Source organism: Elgaria multicarinata, chromosome 2, assembly GCF_023053635.1.
Source record: "Elgaria multicarinata webbii isolate HBS135686 ecotype San Diego chromosome 2, rElgMul1.1.pri, whole genome shotgun sequence".
NCBI classification, from domain to species: domain Eukaryota; kingdom Metazoa; phylum Chordata; class Lepidosauria; order Squamata; family Anguidae; genus Elgaria; species Elgaria multicarinata.
The window spans coordinates 159,008,313-159,029,976 of NC_086172.1; the positions used below are offsets into that span (position 1 = coordinate 159,008,313).

At 40.7% G+C, this 21,664-nt stretch overlaps 1 protein-coding gene across 1 annotated transcript; it reads left to right on the forward strand.

The window, feature by feature from the left end:
• The first annotated feature begins 2,174 nt into the window (after positions 1-2,174).
• LOC134393460 (alpha-1-antiproteinase 2-like) lies at positions 2,175-20,470 on the forward strand. Its single transcript, XM_063118486.1, has 4 exons — positions 2,175-2,712; positions 15,784-16,054; positions 17,827-17,974; positions 20,255-20,470. Exons 1-4 carry the CDS (start codon positions 2,208-2,210, stop codon positions 20,468-20,470), a joined length of 1,140 nt encoding a protein of 379 aa, XP_062974556.1. The 5' UTR covers positions 2,175-2,207.
• Positions 20,471-21,664: the final 1,194 nt, after the last annotated feature.

Below are 21,664 nucleotides of genomic sequence, written 5' to 3' on the forward strand. Positions count from 1 at the left end.
TATTATGCATAGCAATCTCTCTCTTTAAGGAGAGATTCACACTAGTCCTTTTCATCAGCATTGAGGTGCACTGATAACTGTTGAGGCACATCAGGGATTCCATATACCACTTTTCCAGTGCTATTCTCTGTTTTTTATTCTGTGTTGTCCAAAATACTGCAACAGATGCCATTGTGTGTGCTACGAGGTATAAATGCGCAAGGGGGATATAACGAGCTCCATCAGATGAGTGTTTTAATTCCATGCTCATGTGCACTCGCCGATTTTTGCAGGTCCCTCTCATGACGGTGTCTGCCTCCTGCACACCTCTCACCCCTTCTAGCCTTCTTCACACAACAAAAAAAAAACCACACCGCAATAAGTTCAATTTATTTTTAAAGACAGAAGTTGCCACTATCTCCTGCTGTGAGCAGGAGAAGTAGCGGGATCAAAACAGCCCATTGAATGGGCCATGTGAATGTAGTTTACTTCCTCTTTCAAAAGAGGAAGTAATGAGGGACAAAAGTGTGGCTGGAGAAGTGATGGTAAGCAATCACGATTTCCCCCTGTCTGATGACACTCAGCATCACCATGATGGGATCATATTGATCAAAAAGAACCACCTGCAATCACTTCAGATTGCTATGAATGCCTTTTGATAATCACAGGTAAATCACCGGCCCAGGAAGAGTATGGCTTTTCCCCCCTTTCATGCTGCGAACATGCACATTAAGTGAAGCTAATTTTTGATGGCAGCACGTGCCATCACATCTTGACTTTCTGTAGGTTGAGCCAAGATGCAAGAGTTTCAATTGGGTCTTCCTGGGAGGTTTTTTGATCACTGATTTTCCTGATTTTAAGGGGGGGGGGGAAGAAATTTTCATTACACTGCTGGCAACTCCACTTCTCCTTGATGTAATTGAATCTGCTTTCTTTCAAGTCACCCTCATAATACTTGGAATAGAAATACTGAACTAAAGGTAATCATGGTTTCATGTCAAGGTGCACAGTTAACTTTTGAGGTGCACAGTTCAGGTAAACAATAAGGACAGGTAATCATAGTTGGCAGTTACCAGAATTCAAAAGCATAACAGCTGGGTAATTATTTTATTACAAGGGAATGAAAGGCAAATTCTCAGGATGTAGAAAAAACATATGTAGTTTGAAGTAACCCAATGCGTTTTGGCCGTGTACCTCGTATTTGGGAATTCTTCAGTGGCTAGATCAAAACCAGAAAGAGGCAATATTTAGTTAATTTTTGCATTTAAGAACATAAGAACATCATGCTGGTCCAGCACTTCGTCCACAGACTGGTTAACCAGCTGTCAATCTGGGACCCACAATCGGGAGGCAGTGGAATTGAAATTTGCATACAAATTTTATATTATCATCTATAGAGTTAATCCATCTGTAGAAGTTCTGCAACTCTCCTTTATTCCTCCCTCCCACCATACAAAAGTTGTGAACTGCACAGAGGTCCCTGGCTGTTGGGCAGTATAAATATGCAATCCAGAAAGTATGTGTGTGTCATTTATGTCCGGAAATGTTTACCCACTTCCAGATGATTTCGAAACTTGAAATTTGGCATGCCGATAGGTCTGGCTGAACAATGTACCAGAAAAAAAAATCTAAAAACACAGAATTTGGAGTTTTAAGTATTTTTTTTTAAAAAAAAGAATTTAATAATCAATATTTCTATGCCAGCAGACCAGATTTTTTTTCAAAAGAATTTTCAAGAGAACAATATCCCTCTCAAAGATGTCCATATGCAGATTGGGTATCTCTGGTACCCTGGTGTGATGAAATGCTTTTTCTAGGCATGAGCTCTGCGCAGGCCCATTTTTTGCTGTGGCCGTTGCTGCAGCAGTGTTGCAGTCAATGCAGCTGGGTTGTGGCCAGCACAGTTTTGCAGAGTGGCCACTGGCTTATGCCAATCTCAGAATGAGGCATAGGGTGGGTGAAGCTCAAAGAGAGCTCAAAGAAGAAATAAAAATGGCCTCCCATGTTGTTATGAGGTATAATTCAAGCATCTTTCTTTAGGTTGTTGTAATGAGCAACTGAGAATATGATTCTTTCTTTACAGATTACTCAGGCGCACAATGTCTAAGTTCTACCTGTGCTTGGTTCTAGTTGGCTTCTCTGCTTTTACCCACTGTCTCCGTGTCTCCCCCCAGTGGGTTGGCCATGGTCACCATCCTCCTGCTGAAGCTTATATTCATTTACCCTATATGAAGATTGCTCAAGCCAATGCTGGCTTTGCCTATAAATTGTACCGTGAGGTTGTTTCAGAGGCTGCTAGGAAGAATATTATTTTTTCTCCTCTGGGTATTTCCAGTGCTTTTTCTATGCTGTCATTGGGGGCTAAATCTACCACACAGACTCAGCTTTTATCAGGACTTGGCTTTAACCTGACAGAGATCAATGAACGGGAAATACATGAAGGTTTTCGGGATCTTCTCAACAAGCTGAACAGCAATGTGACTGAAATAGAGCTGAGCGTTGGGGATGCCCTTTTCAAAGATAAGAAATGGAACCCGCAACTGAAATTTGTGCTTGACACCAAAAAATTTTATCAGGCCGATATTCTCAGTACTATCTTCAAGAATCCCGAAGAAACTGAAGAGACGATCAATAGTTACATAGAAAAGAAAACACATGGAAAATTAGTTCATGTTGTAAAGAAACTCGATCCATTGACTGTGGTGGTCCTTGTAAACTATATTTTCTTCAAAGGTAAGTCAGATGGACTTTGCGTCTCTAAATACATTGCTGTGTTGTTTTTATTATTAGGGGTGTGCACGGACCCCCGATCCGCTTCTCTTCCAGATCCGCAACTTCTGGATCGGGTCCACTCCGCTCCACTCTGCTCCACCTATAGTCCGCTCCGGTTCACTGCGAAGCTCCGGATCCGGATCGGAGCTCCGCTTTCCCCCCCATAGGCTTGCATTGAAATCCAAAAAAGTCTACAACTTTTTTTCTGTTAAAGTTAGAAACCTCAAGTATGGCACCATGATGCCTCATGGACATATACACACGCATGCCAAGACTCAAGCAAATCCAAGCATCCCCTGATTTTAGGGGAATTTTTGAAAATCGGACACCCCATTTTCAGACATGGGATTTACTCTGACATTTTGACAAATAAAAACTTGGAAGCAGGCACCCTCACAGATGCCATCTAGATCCATATTTATGGCAAGTTTCAAGCAAATCCCATCATCCCCTGATTTTTGGCGGGGCTTTAACCTCTAACGCATCACCTGTAACCCCAATTCACACCCCTTTCGATATCTCTGCCAATTTTCACATTAGAAACCTCAAACTCAGCACCATGATAGCTTATCCATGTATACACATGCATGCCAAGACTCAATCCAATCCAAGCCTCCCCTGATTTTTGGGGAATTTTTGAAAATCGGACACCCCATTTTCAAACATGGACTGTTCTCTGACATTTTGACAGAAATTTTTTTGAAGTGGGCACCCTCACAGATGCCATCTAGATCCACATTCATGGCAAGTTTCAAGCAAATCCCATCATCCCCTGATTTTTGGCGGGGTTTTAACCTTTTAACTCACCCCAAATCAAGTCCCATGCTAGAACTATGTCAATTTTCACGTTAGAAACCTCAAGTTTGGCACCATGACACCACAGGGACGTATACACACACATGCCAAGACTCAAGCCAATCCAAGCCTCCCCTGATTTTTGGGGAATTTATGAAAATCAGACACCCCAGTATCTCAGGGATTTAAAGTTGCAGACAGCTCATTGGAGCCATTTCAAAGGAAATCCCAACATACCATGAATTGGGGAGTCGATAAACCTATATGAATCTTCTTCCACACTTGAAAAATGTATTTGGAACTTCAAAAAGTCTAAGTGAGCGCAGGAAGGACGTATCCCTTGAGTCAAAGCACACACAAACCATCCCTGCAAGGTGGGCAGGGGAGGAGGGAGGGAAACCAGGCAGGCAGCAGACATTTCTGGGGGCACAAGGAAGTGCAGCAAGGATGGCCTGTTTCTTTCTAAGGCAGCAGTAACGCATTGCAAACCATCCCTGCGAGGCGGTCACAGAGGAGGAGGACAGGCGGGCAGAGAGCCAGGCAGAGATATGCCATAGATCTAGTATGGGGGAGTCAGTCCCGGCAGATGCCCCACCACAGCAGCACCCCGGGGGGAAGGCACACAGGCAGGCAGGCAGGCAGCAGGCATTTCTGGGGGCATAAGGAAATGAGGCAAGGATGGTTTGTTTCAAAGCCAGCAGTAAGTCATGCATTGCAAACCATCCCTGCGAGGCGGTCACAGAGGAGGAGGACAGGCGGGCAGAGAGCCAGGCAGAGATACGCCATAGATCTAGTATGGGGGAGTCAGTCCTGGCAGATGCCCCACCACGGATTTGCCCGTTTGATTTTCACAGCAGGACAGGCGGCCTGCTTACTGGTGCCAGCCTGAGCCTTCCCTTGACCACCACTGCTTTCATCACGCCTAGCCACAGACGTGCGCCTGCTCCCTCTTCTCATGATGATAATACTAATACTACTAATAATACGTATTTAGGGAAATGGGACAAGTGTGTATGCTTTGCCCAAACAGGATTTGATTTTTTTTATTAAATTTTTATTCATTTTCAACACTATATAAACATAGATAAATATTACCAAAATATAACTGAAACAAAACACAATAAGAAAAAAAAAACATCAAATATCTGCTGCATACATATTGAATGATTGTTGAGTACAAATATCAAAACTATTACATATACCTTATCATACTACAACATCTTCGTTCTTAACATAAAAGTGCACCCCCCACCTCGGGATCATTCTTGAGTCCAAAATCTAATCGTTTCTTCTGCTGGTGTTTTCCCACTTCCCTTAGTAAACACAAACACTAGGAACTGATTCAGGTATCTTCTCTCCTGATAATATCCTATTATAAAGTTCCATTAATTTTGGAACTAAACAGTCTTTGAAGACCTTATAATATTCTGGACCCAAACCATCTGCTCCCGGTGATTTACCAACTTTTAACTTATCAATAACCTCTTCAACTTCTCTTTGAGTTATTACTGACTCCATTAACTCCTTATATTCTAATTTTATTCCCTTCTTTATAAACCTTCCAATATACTCCTCCACCTTTTCTTGTTGAATTTCTTTACCCTTATACAATTCCTGATAAAATTCCTGAAAATTTTTTATTTTAGCTTTCATTGCATGACAATAATTCCCTCGGCTATCTTTCAACGTTTCTATCCCATTCCTCCCTTTTTCTTTTTGTGTGAGCTTGGCAAGCAACCTCGAGTTCTTATCACTGTTTTCAAAATATTCCCTTTTCATATACATTAAATTCTTTTGAATCTCTTCTATATTTAAATTTTCTAATTGTTTCTTCTTAGCTTGTATTTCCACTAATTTATATTTATCTTTAACTCGCCAATATCTTTCCTCCAAGTTTTTAATTTCTATCTCTAACTTTTCCTGTTCTGCACGTTGTTGTCTTTTTAAACTACATGTTTCTCTAATACAGATTCCTCTTGCTACAGCCTTCATGGTGTCCCAAATGACTGACCCAGCTATTCCTCCTTTTTCATTAATTTCCCATGACTCCGACAGTTCCTTCCGAATTTTATCTACTATTTTATTATATTTCAATATCTTTGTATTCAGCTTCCATCTATATGCCTCTTTATAATCTTTCTTAACTGTAAATTCTAGACTTAACAAGGCATGATCAGTTACTTTTATTACCCCCATTTCCATTTTACAAATCCTCGTTGCAAAATCTTTTGAAACAAATATATAATCTATCCTGGAGTATGTATGATGAACTGGGGAAAAGTATGAAAATCCAGGCCTATTCCCGTTAAGTAAACGCCACGAATCTAAATAATCATTTTCTTTTACTAATTTATTCAATATAGTCATATTGTTCCTCTTTTCAGCATTAGTGGGATTTGACCTGTCCCGTTTATTATCCATAACCATATTAAAATCCCCAGCTAATATAGCATACCCCTCCTTAAATTCTTCTATTTCTTTAAACAACTTTATAAAAAACTCTCTATGCCTCTCATTTGGGGCATAAACATTAATCAAAGTATAGACCTTTCCCTCAATTTTACCTTTTAACATAAGATATCTGCCCTTATCATCCTTTTTTACTTCTTCTAATATAAACCCACTTTTTTTTGAAATCAAAGTGGCCACTCCATTTTTTTTCGATGTCCCTAATGACTTTTCATAATAGGCTAACCACTTTAATTTTATCATATTCGAATTCTCGGAGCCTTGGTGTGTCTCTTGGACCATTATAATATCTGATCCCTCTTTATTAAGCATTTGTTCTATTCTCTTCCTTTTCACGACTGCCCCCAAACCTTTAACATTGAGTGTTGATACCTTTATCTTTTTATCCATAATCACCCTTTTGAAATCTCTTCCGATCCCTTGTGCTCACCAATTCAAACTTGCTTACATAAAAAAACAAACTCCATACATAAAACCCCCACCCTCCTACCCCAATCCCTCCTCTCCTACCTTCCCCCCCTCCCCACCCCCCCACTCTAATCCCCCCCCATATCCCCGTGAGTCTAGTACTCCAGCCATCTACTTTAAAGGGGGGGGGAGGCAGTGCTGCGCCTGGCCGGCAGGTTTCTATATTAGCATTTCTATTTGCAATTATCTCCAAACATAATTAACAATTCTCTTACTCTCCAGATGTCCCAGCCTCATTCCCTCCCCCACCCACTCCAGCCCCATTTGCTTCCCCATCCAGACCCAGCCTCTTCAGCAATTCTTTACCTTGATCCAATGAGGTTACTCTGTGTTCCCTCCTCCCATATGTAAATCTTAAGAAAACCGGGTAACCCCATGCATATGGAATTTTGTTCTGCATTAACATTCCAGTTATTGGTTTAATACTCCGTCTCCAATTTAATGTATGTTGAGAAAGATCATTATAAATTTGCACTGCTTTGCCTTTATATTGTAACTGGGTCAAAGATCTCAATTCTTTCATGATTTGCTCTTTTTTATAATAGTTACCAAATTTCACCAAAATATCTCTAGTCCCTTTGTAGTTTTGCCCCCCCACGCGGTGGACTCGGTCCAGATCCGATCCATCTATTGGTATGTCAGGCATCAGCTCTTTGAACCAGTTCAGAATGATTTCTCTAAGATCTTCTCCTTGTATCTGCTTCAGCTGCTTTATTCGAATCGAAGATCTACGAGATTGGTCTTCCAAGGCAATCAGACGTAATTCCCATTCCTTAAATTGAATATTTGTTGATTTTTCAAAAGCCTCTTGCTTCTTCTGGTCCAATTCCGCTTTTGCCTCTATCTCTTTGATCTTATCCGAGTTTTCTGCGGTCTTATCCGAAAGAACACGCATTTGTTGTCTAAATTCATTCATTTGCTGATCCATTTTTTAAAAAATGATGATATTATTCTCTACAATAACTGCCTTAATTTCTGCTAGGGAGGGAAAGTTGCTGTCCATTGCTTTTCACCCTTCAGCCATATTCTTTTCTTTATTTGGTACTGTATCCAAAGAAACTGGGTCTATAACTTCGTCTTCCTGGTCTGTTCCAGGGGCTGTATCTTCCAGGTGGGAGAGGTGGGTTAAATTATGATTTGAAGGTTTCTTTTTTTGTATATTCAACTTTTCCCACTTCTTAATCTTTTTTTTAATGTTGGACATAGGACCCTTCTGAGTAGGGCATAAATCTTAGAGCCCCCACTTCCTTAGCAACTTTTACTGGCTTCTCTTCTATGTGCCAAACACACCACCTTCTTCCCGAGGGGGAGGAAATATATTCAGTTCACAACAGCATTCACTAGAGGGGATCAGATCCAATCATTCACAGTTTCTCAAAATCCCACATCTCCCTCACAGAATGCTGTTTCTTCCCCTTCACCCCCCCCTTCTCGGCACACCGCAAACAGCTTCCACTTTCCACTTTACAAAGATTACAGCAAACAACTTCAAAGCCAGTATTTCAATCTTTCCAACTTAAGATAAAGGATGAGAAGTGAGGATCGCTGTAAATCAGATCAACGTCTAACAAGCATAAGTTCTTTCTTTTCAAACTGCGACATCAATCATGTTACTTTCGGTTTTGCCTCTGCAGTTTATAAAGACATTCTGTCAAGCTCACCTCATCCCATCGGCTCTTCTCAACACTTTCCAGCTCCGATAGCTTTTATAATCATTTCCTGTCGTTTGCTCAAAGATTTATGCCCATTAAAAAATAGATAATTGCTTTTTCCGGCAAAGCCGCTCAGAGCCTCAGAAGAAACCTGCCACCGCCATGGCTGCCAAGCTCTGCCCCCCCCAAACAGGATTTGAAATGCTCAAACTGTATTGGCTTTTTTTGCACTTCACAAGCAGTGCACACAGCACACTCACACAATAACACACAGTCACACACACAGTCCAAGTAACACACACACACACAGAGAGAGAGAGAGAGAGAGAGAGAGAGAAGAAGAAATAGAGAATAATTTTTTTTTGTATTTTTTTTATATAGAAGAAAGAAGGAAGATGAAACACAGTCAGGCTTTAAGAGGGGGAAGGGGGGGGAACCAACCAACCAACCAAACACTCCAAAATTTAAAAATAAAGTTTATATTAAATCAAAGTAAGGGAAAAACACAGAGCAAACTAAGCAAAAAGTCAGAAACCAGCAAACAAACACACACACAAACCAAGCGAAATCCTAATCTAATCTCCTCCAACCCCAAACACAGCAGCAGCACCTATAACTAACTCCTCTCTCCACGAACGCCAACCCACAAAGAGACACAAAGCAGAAAGCTCTCAGGGTGGCTCTGCCTTAGTCCCCCCTCCAACGCTGGGATTGGAGGATGCTTCATGAGGTCATCAATTCTCATCAGGATTGGGAGTTGAATTTGCCTGTCATCGCTTAAAACCCCCCCGCCGCTTTTACCCTCTCCTGCTTTTTTAATATATTTTTAAAAAACTTATAGCAAGCAAACTGCACCACGCAGAGAGCTGAGAGTAGGCTCAAAATGACCCCCAGCCATGACTCTCTAAGCACAAGAACTTTCAGAAAATAGCTTAAAAAACAACACAGTCAGTTATGCCCTATTCTTTTCCACAATGCAATCTTATGGGCGAAATTATCCAAAATGGCGGGCGGAGCGCTCCGTGAAAAGAGAAGTGCTTCTCCTATGGCCGATTCTCTTTGCCATGCTTCTAAGGGTCCACGGTCCACTTCTACTCCGCCTCTGGGCAAGGCGGAGCAGGCCAATTCGCTTCTGATTCTCCGATTCTAATCGGAGCGGAGCACATCCCTATTTATTATGGCCTTCAATTATCACCCTTTGCCTTTTATTAGATGCCCACAATTTAAACAGTGGTACTAGACGAGGTCCTCTCTGGAGCTTTAGTTGGAGCAACCTTTTGCCATAAATGTTGTATTGCCAGTAACTATTTAAGCCTTAGGTCAGGCATACATTGATGGTGCTATATAAATAAATAATAATAATAATAATAATAATAATAATAATAATAATAATAATGCAGGAAACCACCCAACAAACAGCAGTTGAGTTGAGGGAAAGCATGTGGTGCCAGGGGAAGGAGGTGTACCTACCTGGAGCATCCTGGAGGACCAAATTGGGACCCCAGAATAGCTAAACACCCATTTGAGTTCTTGTTTAACCCCATGTTCCATAAAGTCTCTTCTCATTCCCCTTCAAAATAGTGATTTTTACAAAGAAACCGTCTTTGTTACCATGGGGAATTTCAGAAAGCTTCACCTGAAACCCCACCTGGGGAAACTTTTAAACATATTATAAACCTTGAATATGTGCCTCTCCCTGCCACCACTCTGTTTGGGAGGTGCTTTGATTGAGGTGGGTTTTCAGAATGGCGGTCACTTATGCAAGGAACGTGATTGCTGTCTTCTATAGGCTTTTCTGACTCGCCCAGCGCCATCTAACCAAGAATTTAATTTTTTTAATATTGGGCTCTGTAAGTCAGCATTTTCCCCCTGTTATGCAGGAAAATACATCAATAATTCTGTAAGAAAGTTCACAACGATTCATGTACTAATTTAAGTAACATTTAGCAAATTGTCATGCATTCCGTTCAACTTTTCTCCATGTATATTTTCCAGGACAGCATATGCCTCAGGTGAAACATGCATATTTTCCTGCAAATAAATTTGCATACATTTCAGAAAAGTTAATAAATAAATAAATAAATAAATCCAAAAGCCCTTGGACTCTACACAGCCGGGGGAGGCTCATCTGTAGTAGATTTATTTATTTATTTATTTATTTATTTATTTATTTCCAAAGCTCTCTGGGCAGTTCACAAAAATCAAAACCATAAATAGAATTCTGCAGGTTGGATTCTTAGAAATCTGAACTCATTTTAGTTTATCTCTAATTTCTCCACCATCCCTAGTCAGAATCCCAAGCTACTTTCTGGTGCTGCCCAGTACCTCTTGGCTTGACTGCCCTGTGCCGTGGGCATGCCATGCACACTGCACAGGCAAGCGTGGCAGCAGCAGTTGGTTAAAGAGCAAGAGGGAAGCTGTTCATCATTTATTACATTAATAATCTGCCTTTTTTTCCCTCTTGCAAGGAAACCAAGGAGGCTCACATGGTCCTCCTCCTCACAACAACCCTGTGAGGTAGGGTTAGGCTAAGAGTCGGTGTCTGGTCCAAAGTTACTCAGTAAGTTTTCAGCTGAGTGGCGATTAGAACCCAGAGCTCCCAAATCCCAGCCCAACACTTTAACCACTACCTCATACTGACTCTTGATATTCTCAATAGGAAGACTGAACTGGATGTGTTCAGGGACGATAGAAGCTAGCAGTTAAGGTTTTGGATAGTAGTACAACTTAAATGTGAAAGGAGTAGGGGAGGAGAAATGATAGGAGATGAATAAGAATCCTTTGAGAGGCCCATCGGTGGAAGGTGCAAAACTATAAAAAAAATAAGAAGTCTTCTCTACTTTGAGCTTCTAGATCAGCACGTTCTGCTTGTAATGTGCATATTTATTGTTGTATACTTTATGTTTTTATCTGAACGCCGCCCTGAGATCTTAATGATATAGGGCGGGATACAAATGTTTTGTTTTTTGAAAAATAATGGCAAGCTGGTTCTTGATACCTCCAGAACCAATGTGTGTACTTCACTTGAGGAAAGCAAAACTATGGAAATCCATGCTAATAGCTAATAGAAAATAGCTGTGACAAAGAATTTAGCAATTTTCAAAGAGGGAATAGATTTCAAAATAAAAAAGATATCAGTAATTGTCAGCTGATTAAGCCAGTCTCCACCTGCCACTGCTTTGTCACTAGCCCTGCTGCACCACCATTTTGTAACTGGTAAGCCTCACTCCTTTTCAGCTCTCTGAGGAGGCCCAGGGGGATTGAAATATTAAGAACCCTTGTTGTAAGCTATAAGTAAAGAATGCATGGGGGTGTACATTTGGCAGACACACAGATTGTATCGAACAATACATAGCTATTGACTTCATCATTGCTTTCTGCCTATCTAACTCTCTCCATTTCAAATTGTAAAGGTAAAAGAGCATTTTCCAAATTATCATGTGACTGAGGCATCCAGCAACCTAGAAGAATCTCCCAATATAATGTAATACAATGTCATTTTATGAATATTTCCCCAACCCTCACTCTTGACCTTTGACTGCTACTAGTTAGGTGTGGGGAAATATTAATCTAGGAGATGAAATCATATAGATGGTGGGAGCCTTCCAACGGCCATTAACGAGGAGAATTAGGTCAGTGTCACCTGTATGTAGATTCATAAATTGTACTTTGGGACGTATACAGAACAGAACCTATTAGGATATTTGGTTCTCCTGGCATGAATGATAAGTGTTCATGTTTATGTTCAAAGGAAGATTTCTCCATATTTAGGACAGAAAGAACTTGAGAGTTTATACAGAAATAGGCTGGCCATATGAAAAGAAGGACAGGGCTCCTGTATCTTTAACAGTTGTCAAATTATCAAATTTGCAGATGACACAAAATTGGGTGGGATAGCTAATACCCTGGGAGACAGAAATAAACTTCAAAGTGATCTTGATAGGCTGGAGCACTGGGCTGAAAACAACAGAATGAAATTTAATAGGGATAAATGCCAAGTTCTACACCTAGGAAATAGAAACCAAATGCACAGTTACAAGATGGGGGATACTTGGCTCAAAAATACTACATGCGAGAAGGATCTTGGAATTGTTGTAGATCACAAGCTGAATATGAGCCAACAGTGCGATACTCCACCTGAAACTCATTGCAGCAGTCCCAAAAGAGGTGGGAACTGGCTGTCACATGCAGCTAGTGAGCCCAAGCCACAAAGGGGGAAATATAAAACCAACCAAGGACAGAAAGAAGGGGGTGGTGGAAGGAAGAGAAGAGAAGGAGTCCTGTGTGTGAAGCTGTACAACAGCCAGGCATGTTTTGTTTTGAAAGACTAATTGAACCTAGAACTATATATGAGAAAAGCTTCCACCTCCATGATGAGACAACTATCTCGGGTAACCTCCCTTGTGGACTGTGGGAATGCTGTGGATGTAATATATCTTGACTTCAGCAAAGCTTTTGACAAAGTGCCCCATGATATTCTGATTAACAAACTAGCTAAAAGTGGGCTAGATGGAACAACTATTAGGTGGATTCACAGTAGGCTACAGAATCGGACTCAAAGAGTACTTACCAATGGAACCTTCTCAAACTGGGGAGAGGCAACGAGTGGGGTACCAGAGGGCTCAGTCCTGGGCCCAGTGCTCTTCAACATTTTTATTAATGATTTGGACGAGAAGGTGCAGGGAACGCTTATCAGATTTGCAAATGACACAAAATTGGGTGGGATAGCTAATACCCTGGAAGACAGAAACAAACTTCAAAGTGATCTTCATAGGCTGGAGTGCTGGGCTGAAAACAACAGAATGAAATTTAATAGGGATAAATGCCAAGTTCTTCATTTAGGAAATAGAAACCAAAGGCACAGTTACAAGATGGGGGATACTTGGCTCAGCAATACTACAAACGAGAAGGATCTTGGAATTGTTGTAGATCGCAAGCTGAATATGAGCCAACAGTGCGATATGGCTGCAAGAAAGGCAAATGCTATTTTGGGCTGCATTAATAGAAGTATAGCTTCCAAATCACGTGAGGTACTGGTTCCTCTCTATTCGGCCCTGGTTAGGCCTCATCTAGAGTATTGCGTCCAGTTCTGGGCACCACAATTCAAGGATGCAAACAAGCTGGAGCATATTCAGAGGAGGGCAATCAGGATGATCAGGGGTCTGGAAACAAAGCCCTATGAAGAAAGACTAAAACAACTGGGGATGTTTAGCCTGGAGAAGAGAAGATTGAAGGGAGACATGATAGCACTCTTCAAATACTTAAAAGGTTGTCACACAGAGGAGGGCCAGGATCTCTTCTCGATCCTCCCAGAGTGCAGGACACGGAATAACGGGCTCAAGTTACAGGAAGTCAGATTCTGGCTGGACATCAGGAAAAACTTCCTGACTGTTAGAGCAGTACGACAATGGAACCAGTTACCTAGGGAGGTTGTGGGCTCTCCCACACTAGAGGCCTTCAAGAGGCAGCTGGACAACCATCTGTCAAGTATGCCGTAGGGTGGATTTCTGCATTGAGCAGGGAGTTGGACTCGACTGCATTTTAGGCCCCTTCTAACTCTACTGTTCTATGATTCTATGAAAAGTAAATTTCAGCAGGTGTCAATTGTATATATGGGGAACCTGGTGAAATTTCCTCTTCATCACAACAGTTAAAGCTGCAGGTGCCCTGCCCTCTTTTAAATCTGGCCACTCTAGTATAGCTCTTGCACCTTTAACTGCTGTGATGAAAAGGGAATTTCACCAGGTTCTCCATATATACAAATGACACCTGATGAAATTCCCTTTTCTATGCAACTATTAAAGATACAGGAGCCCTGTCCTCCTTTTCATATGGTCACCCTATACAGAAATGAATGTGGCAGACACTAAAAGTGATGTATTCATTCATCTTTCAGATATCTCAGCTTGGTTGCTTCATCGTCGTTTGAAACTTAATATGGCAAAGACTGAATTGCTTGTTTTTCCTCCTAAACCTTCTCCTCATCTCTCATTCTCTCTTACTGTCAATGATGTTACACTTACTCCAGTCAAGGAAGCTCGTAGTCTTGGCTTTATATTTGATTCCTCGCTCTCCTTTATTCCTCAGATTGAGACAGTAGCTAAATCCTGTCGTTTTTTCCTGTATAATATTGCCAAGATTCGATCATTTTTGTCTGTCTCTTCTGCCAAGACTCTTGTTCATGCATTGGTTATTTCTCAGTTGGACTACTGCAACCTTCTTCTCACTGGCCTTCCTTCTTCTCACATCAGTCCGTTGGTTTCTGTTCACCACTCTGCTGCTAAGATCATCTTCTTGGCTCGCCGCTCTGACCATGTAACTCCACTTCTGAAATCTCTTCATTGGCTTCCAATTCACTTCAGAATCCAATATAAACTTCTCCTGTTGACCTACAAAGCTTTTCACTGTCTAGCTCCTTCCTATCTTTCCTCTCTCATCTCACACTATTGCCCCGCTCATGCTCTTTGCTCCTCTGATGCCATGTTTCTCGCCTGCCCAAGGGTCTCTACTTCCCTTGCTCGGCTTCGTCTATTTTCTTCTGCTGCCCCTTATGCGTGGAACGCTCTTCCAGAACATTTGAGAACTACAAGTTCAACCATAGCTTTTAAAGCTCAGCTAAAAACTTTTCTTTTTCCTAAAGCTTTTAAAACTTGATTTTCTTTTGACTTTATACTGTTAGTTTTACCCTACCCAGTGCCTGTTTACCCTACCCTGTGCCTGTTTGCATTCTCTTCCCCTCCTTATTGTTTTATTATGATTTTATTAGATTGTAAGCCTATGCGGCAGGGTCTTGCTATTTACTGTTTTACTCTGTACAGCACCATGTACATTGATGGTGCTATATAAATAAATAAATAAATAAATAAATAAATAATAATAATAATAATAATAATAATCCATTTCCAGAGTTTTAAGTCCCTAGCCCTTAAAAAAAGAAAAACACCTGAGTTTTAGTCCCTGTGTTTTCAGCCATGATAGATCTGAATTAGGGTTGTAACCTGTTGTTGTTTCTTCCCTGACAGGTTCCCTATTTTTAGTAGCTATATGGCATAATGATAATAAAACACGATAGTCTTCATGCTAGGAATAGCTGTACCTATTGAAATATGCTGGAGCAGATGGATGAGAATTTTAAATAAGAATTTGTTGTTAATAAGGATTTACCAAAAGCTGCATTTTTTGTATTTAGGATGGAAAGAACTTAAGATATATATTTTTCTTTTAAAAAAATTTAATGTCTGAGAATATGAAATCGATAAATTTGTACGTTACTGCTCTCAAGAAGTTTCTCCTAGCTAAAATTTGCTTATAAATTTTTTAATTGATTTCCTCCTCTGTATTTTTTCAGCAATCCCAGGTCCAGGTGCCTTTGTATTTAAACCTTTAAAAACAACACGGTGTACAAATATTTATGATGACAATTTGATAATGCTGATTATCCACCGAAAACATTTAAATTGGCATGCAGTTTGGTTGCTCAGAACTAAAGGGAAAAATCAAGAGTATTTCAAATCCTAAAAAAATCATATTCAAATCCCGTTGTGTTAACGAATTTTGAAACTGTGTAAAATGCCTTCTCACCCATAACATGAATAATTTTTTTGGCACACTGCCATAACCAGTATGCTTTTGTCATTTTCTCCAAAAGCCTATTGGGAATCTCCTTTCAGTCCTGACAATACTCGAGATGAAGACTTCCATGTGAATAGAGACACTACAGTAAAAGTTCCTATGATGAACCGAATCAGCTATTTTAAGAGTTACTATGATGCGGATCTGTCCTGCCGGGTGGTGCAGCTGCCATACAAGGGTGGTGCTACAGCTTTGTTCATTCTGCCTGACCCAGGGAAAGTGAAGCAGGTGGAAGATGCTCTAGGGAATGAAGTGCTGCGAAGATGGGTGAATTCATTGAGAGAAAGGTAAGCCAGTGTTCCCCACTGGATGGAGTGTTATTCAGGGCTCATCTACACCAAGCAGGATATTCCACTATGAAAGTGGTATGAAAGAGGTATATAAAAGGCAGGAGCCACACGACTGCTTTATAGTGGTACTGAAGTGCACTGACAACTGTTGGGGCCCATGACACATCTACACCGAGCAGGACACAGCACTATGAAAATGGTATGAAAGTGTTTTATGGGATGTGTCATGGGCCTCAACAGTTGTCAGTGCACTTCAATACCACTATAAAGCAGTAGTGTGGCTCCTGCCTTTTATATACCACTTTCATAATGCTTTCATAGTGGAATATCCTGCTTGGTGTAGATGAGCCCCCGGAGACATTGAACAATTTACCACCTCTCAGCCTTTTACGCTTCAGAGTTGTTCTTTTCTCGTATGGTGAAAACAATGGATGAGGGAAACTGGCTATTTAGCCTTGAACTCCAGAGAAGAAAGTCAGGAGATGACAAAAATAATAATAGAGCATTCCTAACCTCTGTGAAGTCTAGCTGAGGGGTGTTAGGATGGGGAGAAAGACTCTTAGGAGAGGAGCTCCACTGACAGGACAGCAAATCTACCCATGACATCCAAATTATGCCTGTGAAAAGCCTGTGGTCTTAGACTGCATGCAGTTCTCCTTTCTGCCAGTAGTAGGGGCTAAATCACAGTATTACAGAGGCATTGGTTCGACCAGATGCATCGCCCATCATTGGGCACGTTTTCTGTGCCAGCCATGAACTGATGTAGGCATTTTTCCTCCCTAGGGAAGCTGGATGCAATGGCACGTAAATTTGAAAAAGCAGTAGAAGAGAAACACACACATACACACAACGCACACCTGCACTGCCTGTCCTGGCCAGAGTGAGTTGGCCAGAACTCTGGAAGCATCAGATTGTCTTCCACTTAATCCCTCTCTCATTTTAGGTCTTCTCTGTAATCCTTTATCTGCTACACAAAGTACTTCATTTTACAGTGGAAGTGTAACAGGGTAGATGCAAAATTCTGAACCAAAAGGACCACAGAACACCATACTAGCTAAAGCTTTTGGATGTCCTCCACCAGAAATCTGTCTGGGTTGAGCACACCAGAGTTTCATGGTGCACCTGACTCAGCTTGCACTTGCAAGCCAAGCTGCAGGATTTATACATGGAAATAGACAAATTGTGACTGAAATTTGTACAAATGTCTATTTCTGCAAATTATTATTATTATTATTATTATTATTATTATTATTATTATTATTATTACAAATTGAAAAGCTAGCTGGCCCAACTCACCGCAGACTGAGTTGGCCCAGCTAGTGAAAGATGAGCCGAAGTCCTGGAGGCCAAGCCAATGAAAGCTCATCAAGCCAAATCCCCCCAACCAAATTCTTCCAACTTCCCCTGCTAGAGCTTCCTGTTGTCTTCATAACTGCCCCCAAATTTTGTACCTGCCCCCAAATTGTCCACAACTCAGTATTTCCCTTACAAAACTAATGGAAAGCTGCTACAAGGATTGTTCTTTTGATCTAGGCCACAGCTAGGCCTAAGGTTTATCCTGGGATCATCCAGGGTTTGCCCTTGCCTGAGCACTGGATCCCCTGTGTGTCACCTAGATGAACAGGTTTGATCCCTGGATGATCCAGGGATAAACCTTGGGTCTAGCTATGGCCCTAGTCAAATTGTATATTTCCATCCAGCATGTCTTATATGTATTACCTGTTTTCTCAGAGTGATGCCTCACCAGCTTCTGGTTCTTCTTTTAACAGTAAAACACAGCTTTACCTTCCAAAGTTTTCAATCTCTAGTACCTACGTCCTCAAAAGAATATTAAGAAGATTGGGTATTACGGATGTATTCACAGGCGACGCAGACCTATCTGGAATTAGTAGGGAGCCTGGGCTATACGTTACCAAGGTATGTTTCCCAAAATTCATCATGACCGAAATTGATCAACAGAATTGGCATTGTGTTTCGTGTGACATTTTAGGCCACATGACCACTCCTCTCTCTAGGTACAAGTAACTATTTTGGGAGAAACTTGAGGTTTTGATAGGAAAACTCAAAAATAGCAAATGACTATGCTGTACATTTGCTCAGTTAGTGAGCAAACATAGCAGTCATGGAATAAGATGAGTGGTAGTCCTATGATTAATAATAATAATAATAATAATAATAATAATAATAATAATAATAATAAATTTATTTCTTACCCGCCTCTACATTTTGATTGAGTTGGGGAACAGCAGTAAGTATAAAATACTGATTAAAAACATAGTATACATTGTTAAAACATGCTAAAAATATCCTAAAAGTATACTAAAAGCATCCTAAAATTCCACTGGATAGGCCTGGCGGAAGAGATCAGTATAGCTTTCTTAAATGTTAAAAGACTGTTAAGTTGACAAATCTCATCTGGCAGGCCATTCCACAGTCTGGGAGCAGCAGAAGAGAAGGTCCTCTGGGTAATACCTATCAGTCTAGTTTTGGCTGGCTGAAGGAAATTCTTCCCAGAGGAACTGAGTATGCAGGGTGGATTGTATGGGAGAAGGCGATCCCACAGGTAGCCTAGACCCAAACTATATAGGGCTTTAAAGGTGATAACCAACACTTTATACTTCGCACGTAAACTAATTGGCAGCCAGTGAAGAGATTTTAAAGCTGGTGTACCAGTGACCAGCCTGGCTGCCATATTTTGAACTAGTTGAAGTTTCTGGACTAGGCACAAAGGTAGCCCTACATAGAGTGCATTGCAGAAGTCGAGCCTCAAAGTTACCAGCGCGTGTACTACCATCTTTAGGTCTTCTGACTCTAGGAAGGGGTGCAGCTGGCGTATCTGATTTGAGGCTTGCACTTCTTTTTAACTTGTTCAGTGAGGTGACCAGATTTGCTGATGAGTTCATTTTTGATGTGGTTAGAACAAAAGAGAAAGAGCAAAGAGCTCAAAAGTATTCTCTATAAACTGGCTGAGTATGCATCAAAATAGCAAATGAACTTCTAGGTAAGAAAGTGTCAAGTGCTGCATATTAAGGCAACCCCTCCCCCCCAAAAAACCCTATTTAACTCAGCTGGTGGTGAATGTCCAAGAATGGGATCTTGCAGCTGTATTGAATCTCTCAATGAAAACATTAGCCCAGTGTGTATGGCTGTAGTGAAAAGGCAGGTTCCTTTCATTAGCAAGGGAATAAAAAAATAAAACTGTCGATATCATAATGCTATTACCGTATTTCTTCAATTCTAAGACGCCATCGATTGTAAGATGCACACTAATTTCAGTACCACTAAAAGAAAAAAAAAGCTTTGATTCTAAGAAATTATAAACGCACCCGCGATTCTAAGACGCACCCCGTTTTTAGAGATGTTTATATGGGGGGAAAAGTGTGTCTTAGAATCGAAGAAATACGGTATATGGATCTATGATGTAATCATACTAGAAATACAGCTCTGCTCACTGCCACCCTGAAATGGACATTGTAGAACTTTACCAATTCCTAAACCCTTGAGGGCGGTGTAAATATTAATACAAAAAAGCACTAAAACCTGTGGCCAGGAAAATGTAAAAACCCCTGAAAGGTAGAAGAATACAAGGATGCTCATCCCCAGTTAGCTAGATACTAAAGATATCAGCCCACCCACAGCCTTTCCCTAATTTGTAGCCTTAAGGGAAGCGTTAAACTAATCTAATCTTGCAACTCATAAGTTATTTATGTTTTGTTCAGAAACAGAATTTGATGCTGAGTTAAGAAACCCTAAAAATTTTTGTTTGCTATTCTTTGTTCTGAAGAAGAATATAACTACTCTTTAACAATTATACAAGAAAAGTGGACTGGATATCCAAATAAGAATCACTTGAAGGTGACATTGATATGCATCCAGTTCAGATGTTGAAAGCATTAACAGTTCCTCCATCCATTTCATTATAGAACGTGTCTATCCTTCTAATGTTGTAAGATCAGGCTTTTAGCTGAAGAGGGCATGGAGAAACCATTTACACTGATCATTTGTTAACTACTGCGAAGCAGATAAGTCTCCTAAGATATTAAATGGATTCCTCTTTGTTGAACATCCAGGACTACACAATATAATATAACCTAGATCACTAACCTGTATTAATTCTTTCTTCTTCTTCTTCTTCTTCTTCTTCTTCTTCTTCTTCTTCTTCTTCTTCTTCTTCTTCTTCTTCTTCTTCTTCTTCAGGCTATTCATAATGCTTGTTTGAACGTCTACGAGAATGGCACCGAAGCTGCAGCTACAACTGTCTTTGAAGATGTTCCCATATCCTTTCCCCTTCCCCATGTCCCTATAGTTAAGTTTAACAGGCCCTTCATAATGATGATCTGTGATGAGCCTACCAAATCCATTTTATTCATGGGGAAAGTTAAAAACCCTAAAGAGAGTTTATTACACAATTAGTGTTCTTGTTGCAACACTTGATGTATAGCATGTACATAACAGCCTGTTTGAAATTATTTTTAAGTATCAGTTATATAATGATGACTGTCATTGTCACACAGTCTCAAACAAATTAAATCTTGATGTGAAAACAACTTTGCATTTCTTTAATTCTGAATCCAAAGAATGTATAAATCTCGCTGCTGCCATTGTCCACTCTGCTGGTCCGCTGACGAGATCGGTTTCCTCGGGCCTGGCCCCACTCTCTCCTGACGGCCTCCAATCCTATGGCTGAGCACTGCGAGATTGGGCCAGTCACCACCATCTAAAACATTCATGTAGTGGTATAGCCATAGCTCTGTCACTTGTCACTGCAATATACGAATGCTATGCAATCATCATCACATGCTGCTCAGGTCACTCATGCTACCAGTACTATAATGCATTCACTATCACACTGTGCTATCTACTTAGAATGGCAGTTGGGTTTTCCAAACAGTAAAATACTGACCTAGTAACTGAAACAACTTGAAACAATGACCCAGATTGCACATACACAGGTAGGAGCGAGCAAGTGAAGACACTGCCTCCCTGCTCCTCACCTCAACTACAGCACCATGTACATTGATGGTGCTATATAAATAAATAATAATAATAATAATAATAACTACCTACGATCAGCTAGGTTATAGGTTTTGAGCATGGGTTCATTTATAGGCAGCATCTGTCAAGGAAAGACTGCGAGGGGAGAGGTTTAGCACCAAACCCAAGACACGAGACAACAGCAGCAGGTAAAGGAATGAGGTAGCATATTTTATTTAACTATAGGAAGAACAAGCTAAACACCCAAATACGCATGCGTAGCATAAGACCCGTTTGAAATAAGAAACCTAATTAAAAGTACTTACTCCTAAGTAAGGCCTTGTCGTTGCCGTTCTTGCCTCCACAAACACCTCCACACATCTTGGGAAGGGACAAGACAAAGCCTTGTGGAGGGGGCCTTCACTATGTGAACCGCCCAGAGAGCTTTGGCTGTGGGGCGGTATATAAATGTAATAAATAAATAAATAAATAAATAAATAAATAAATAAATAAATAAATATACCCCTTTCTCACTGTTTCATCTTCAACTCCCTCTTCCCCTTGGTGTCAGACGGTGCTTAGTTTTCACACCTCCCAGCTAATTAATCCTTCTTCCTGCTATGTTCAATCACC

What these genes read in the sequence shown, in the direction of transcription:
- LOC134393460 (XM_063118486.1), top strand. Translation starts at nt 2,208, where the DNA reads ATGAAGATTGCTCAAGCCAATGCTGGCTTTGCCTATAAATTGTACCGT. An exon ending in AAACTATATTTTCTTCAAAG is followed by an intron (nt 2,713 to 15,783) that starts GTAAGTCAGATG and finishes TTTCTCCAAAAG; the next exon opens with CCTATTGGGAATCTCCTTTC. An exon ending in GTGAATTCATTGAGAGAAAG is followed by an intron (nt 16,055 to 17,826) that starts GTAAGCCAGTGT and finishes TTCTTTTAACAG; the next exon opens with TAAAACACAGCTTTACCTTC.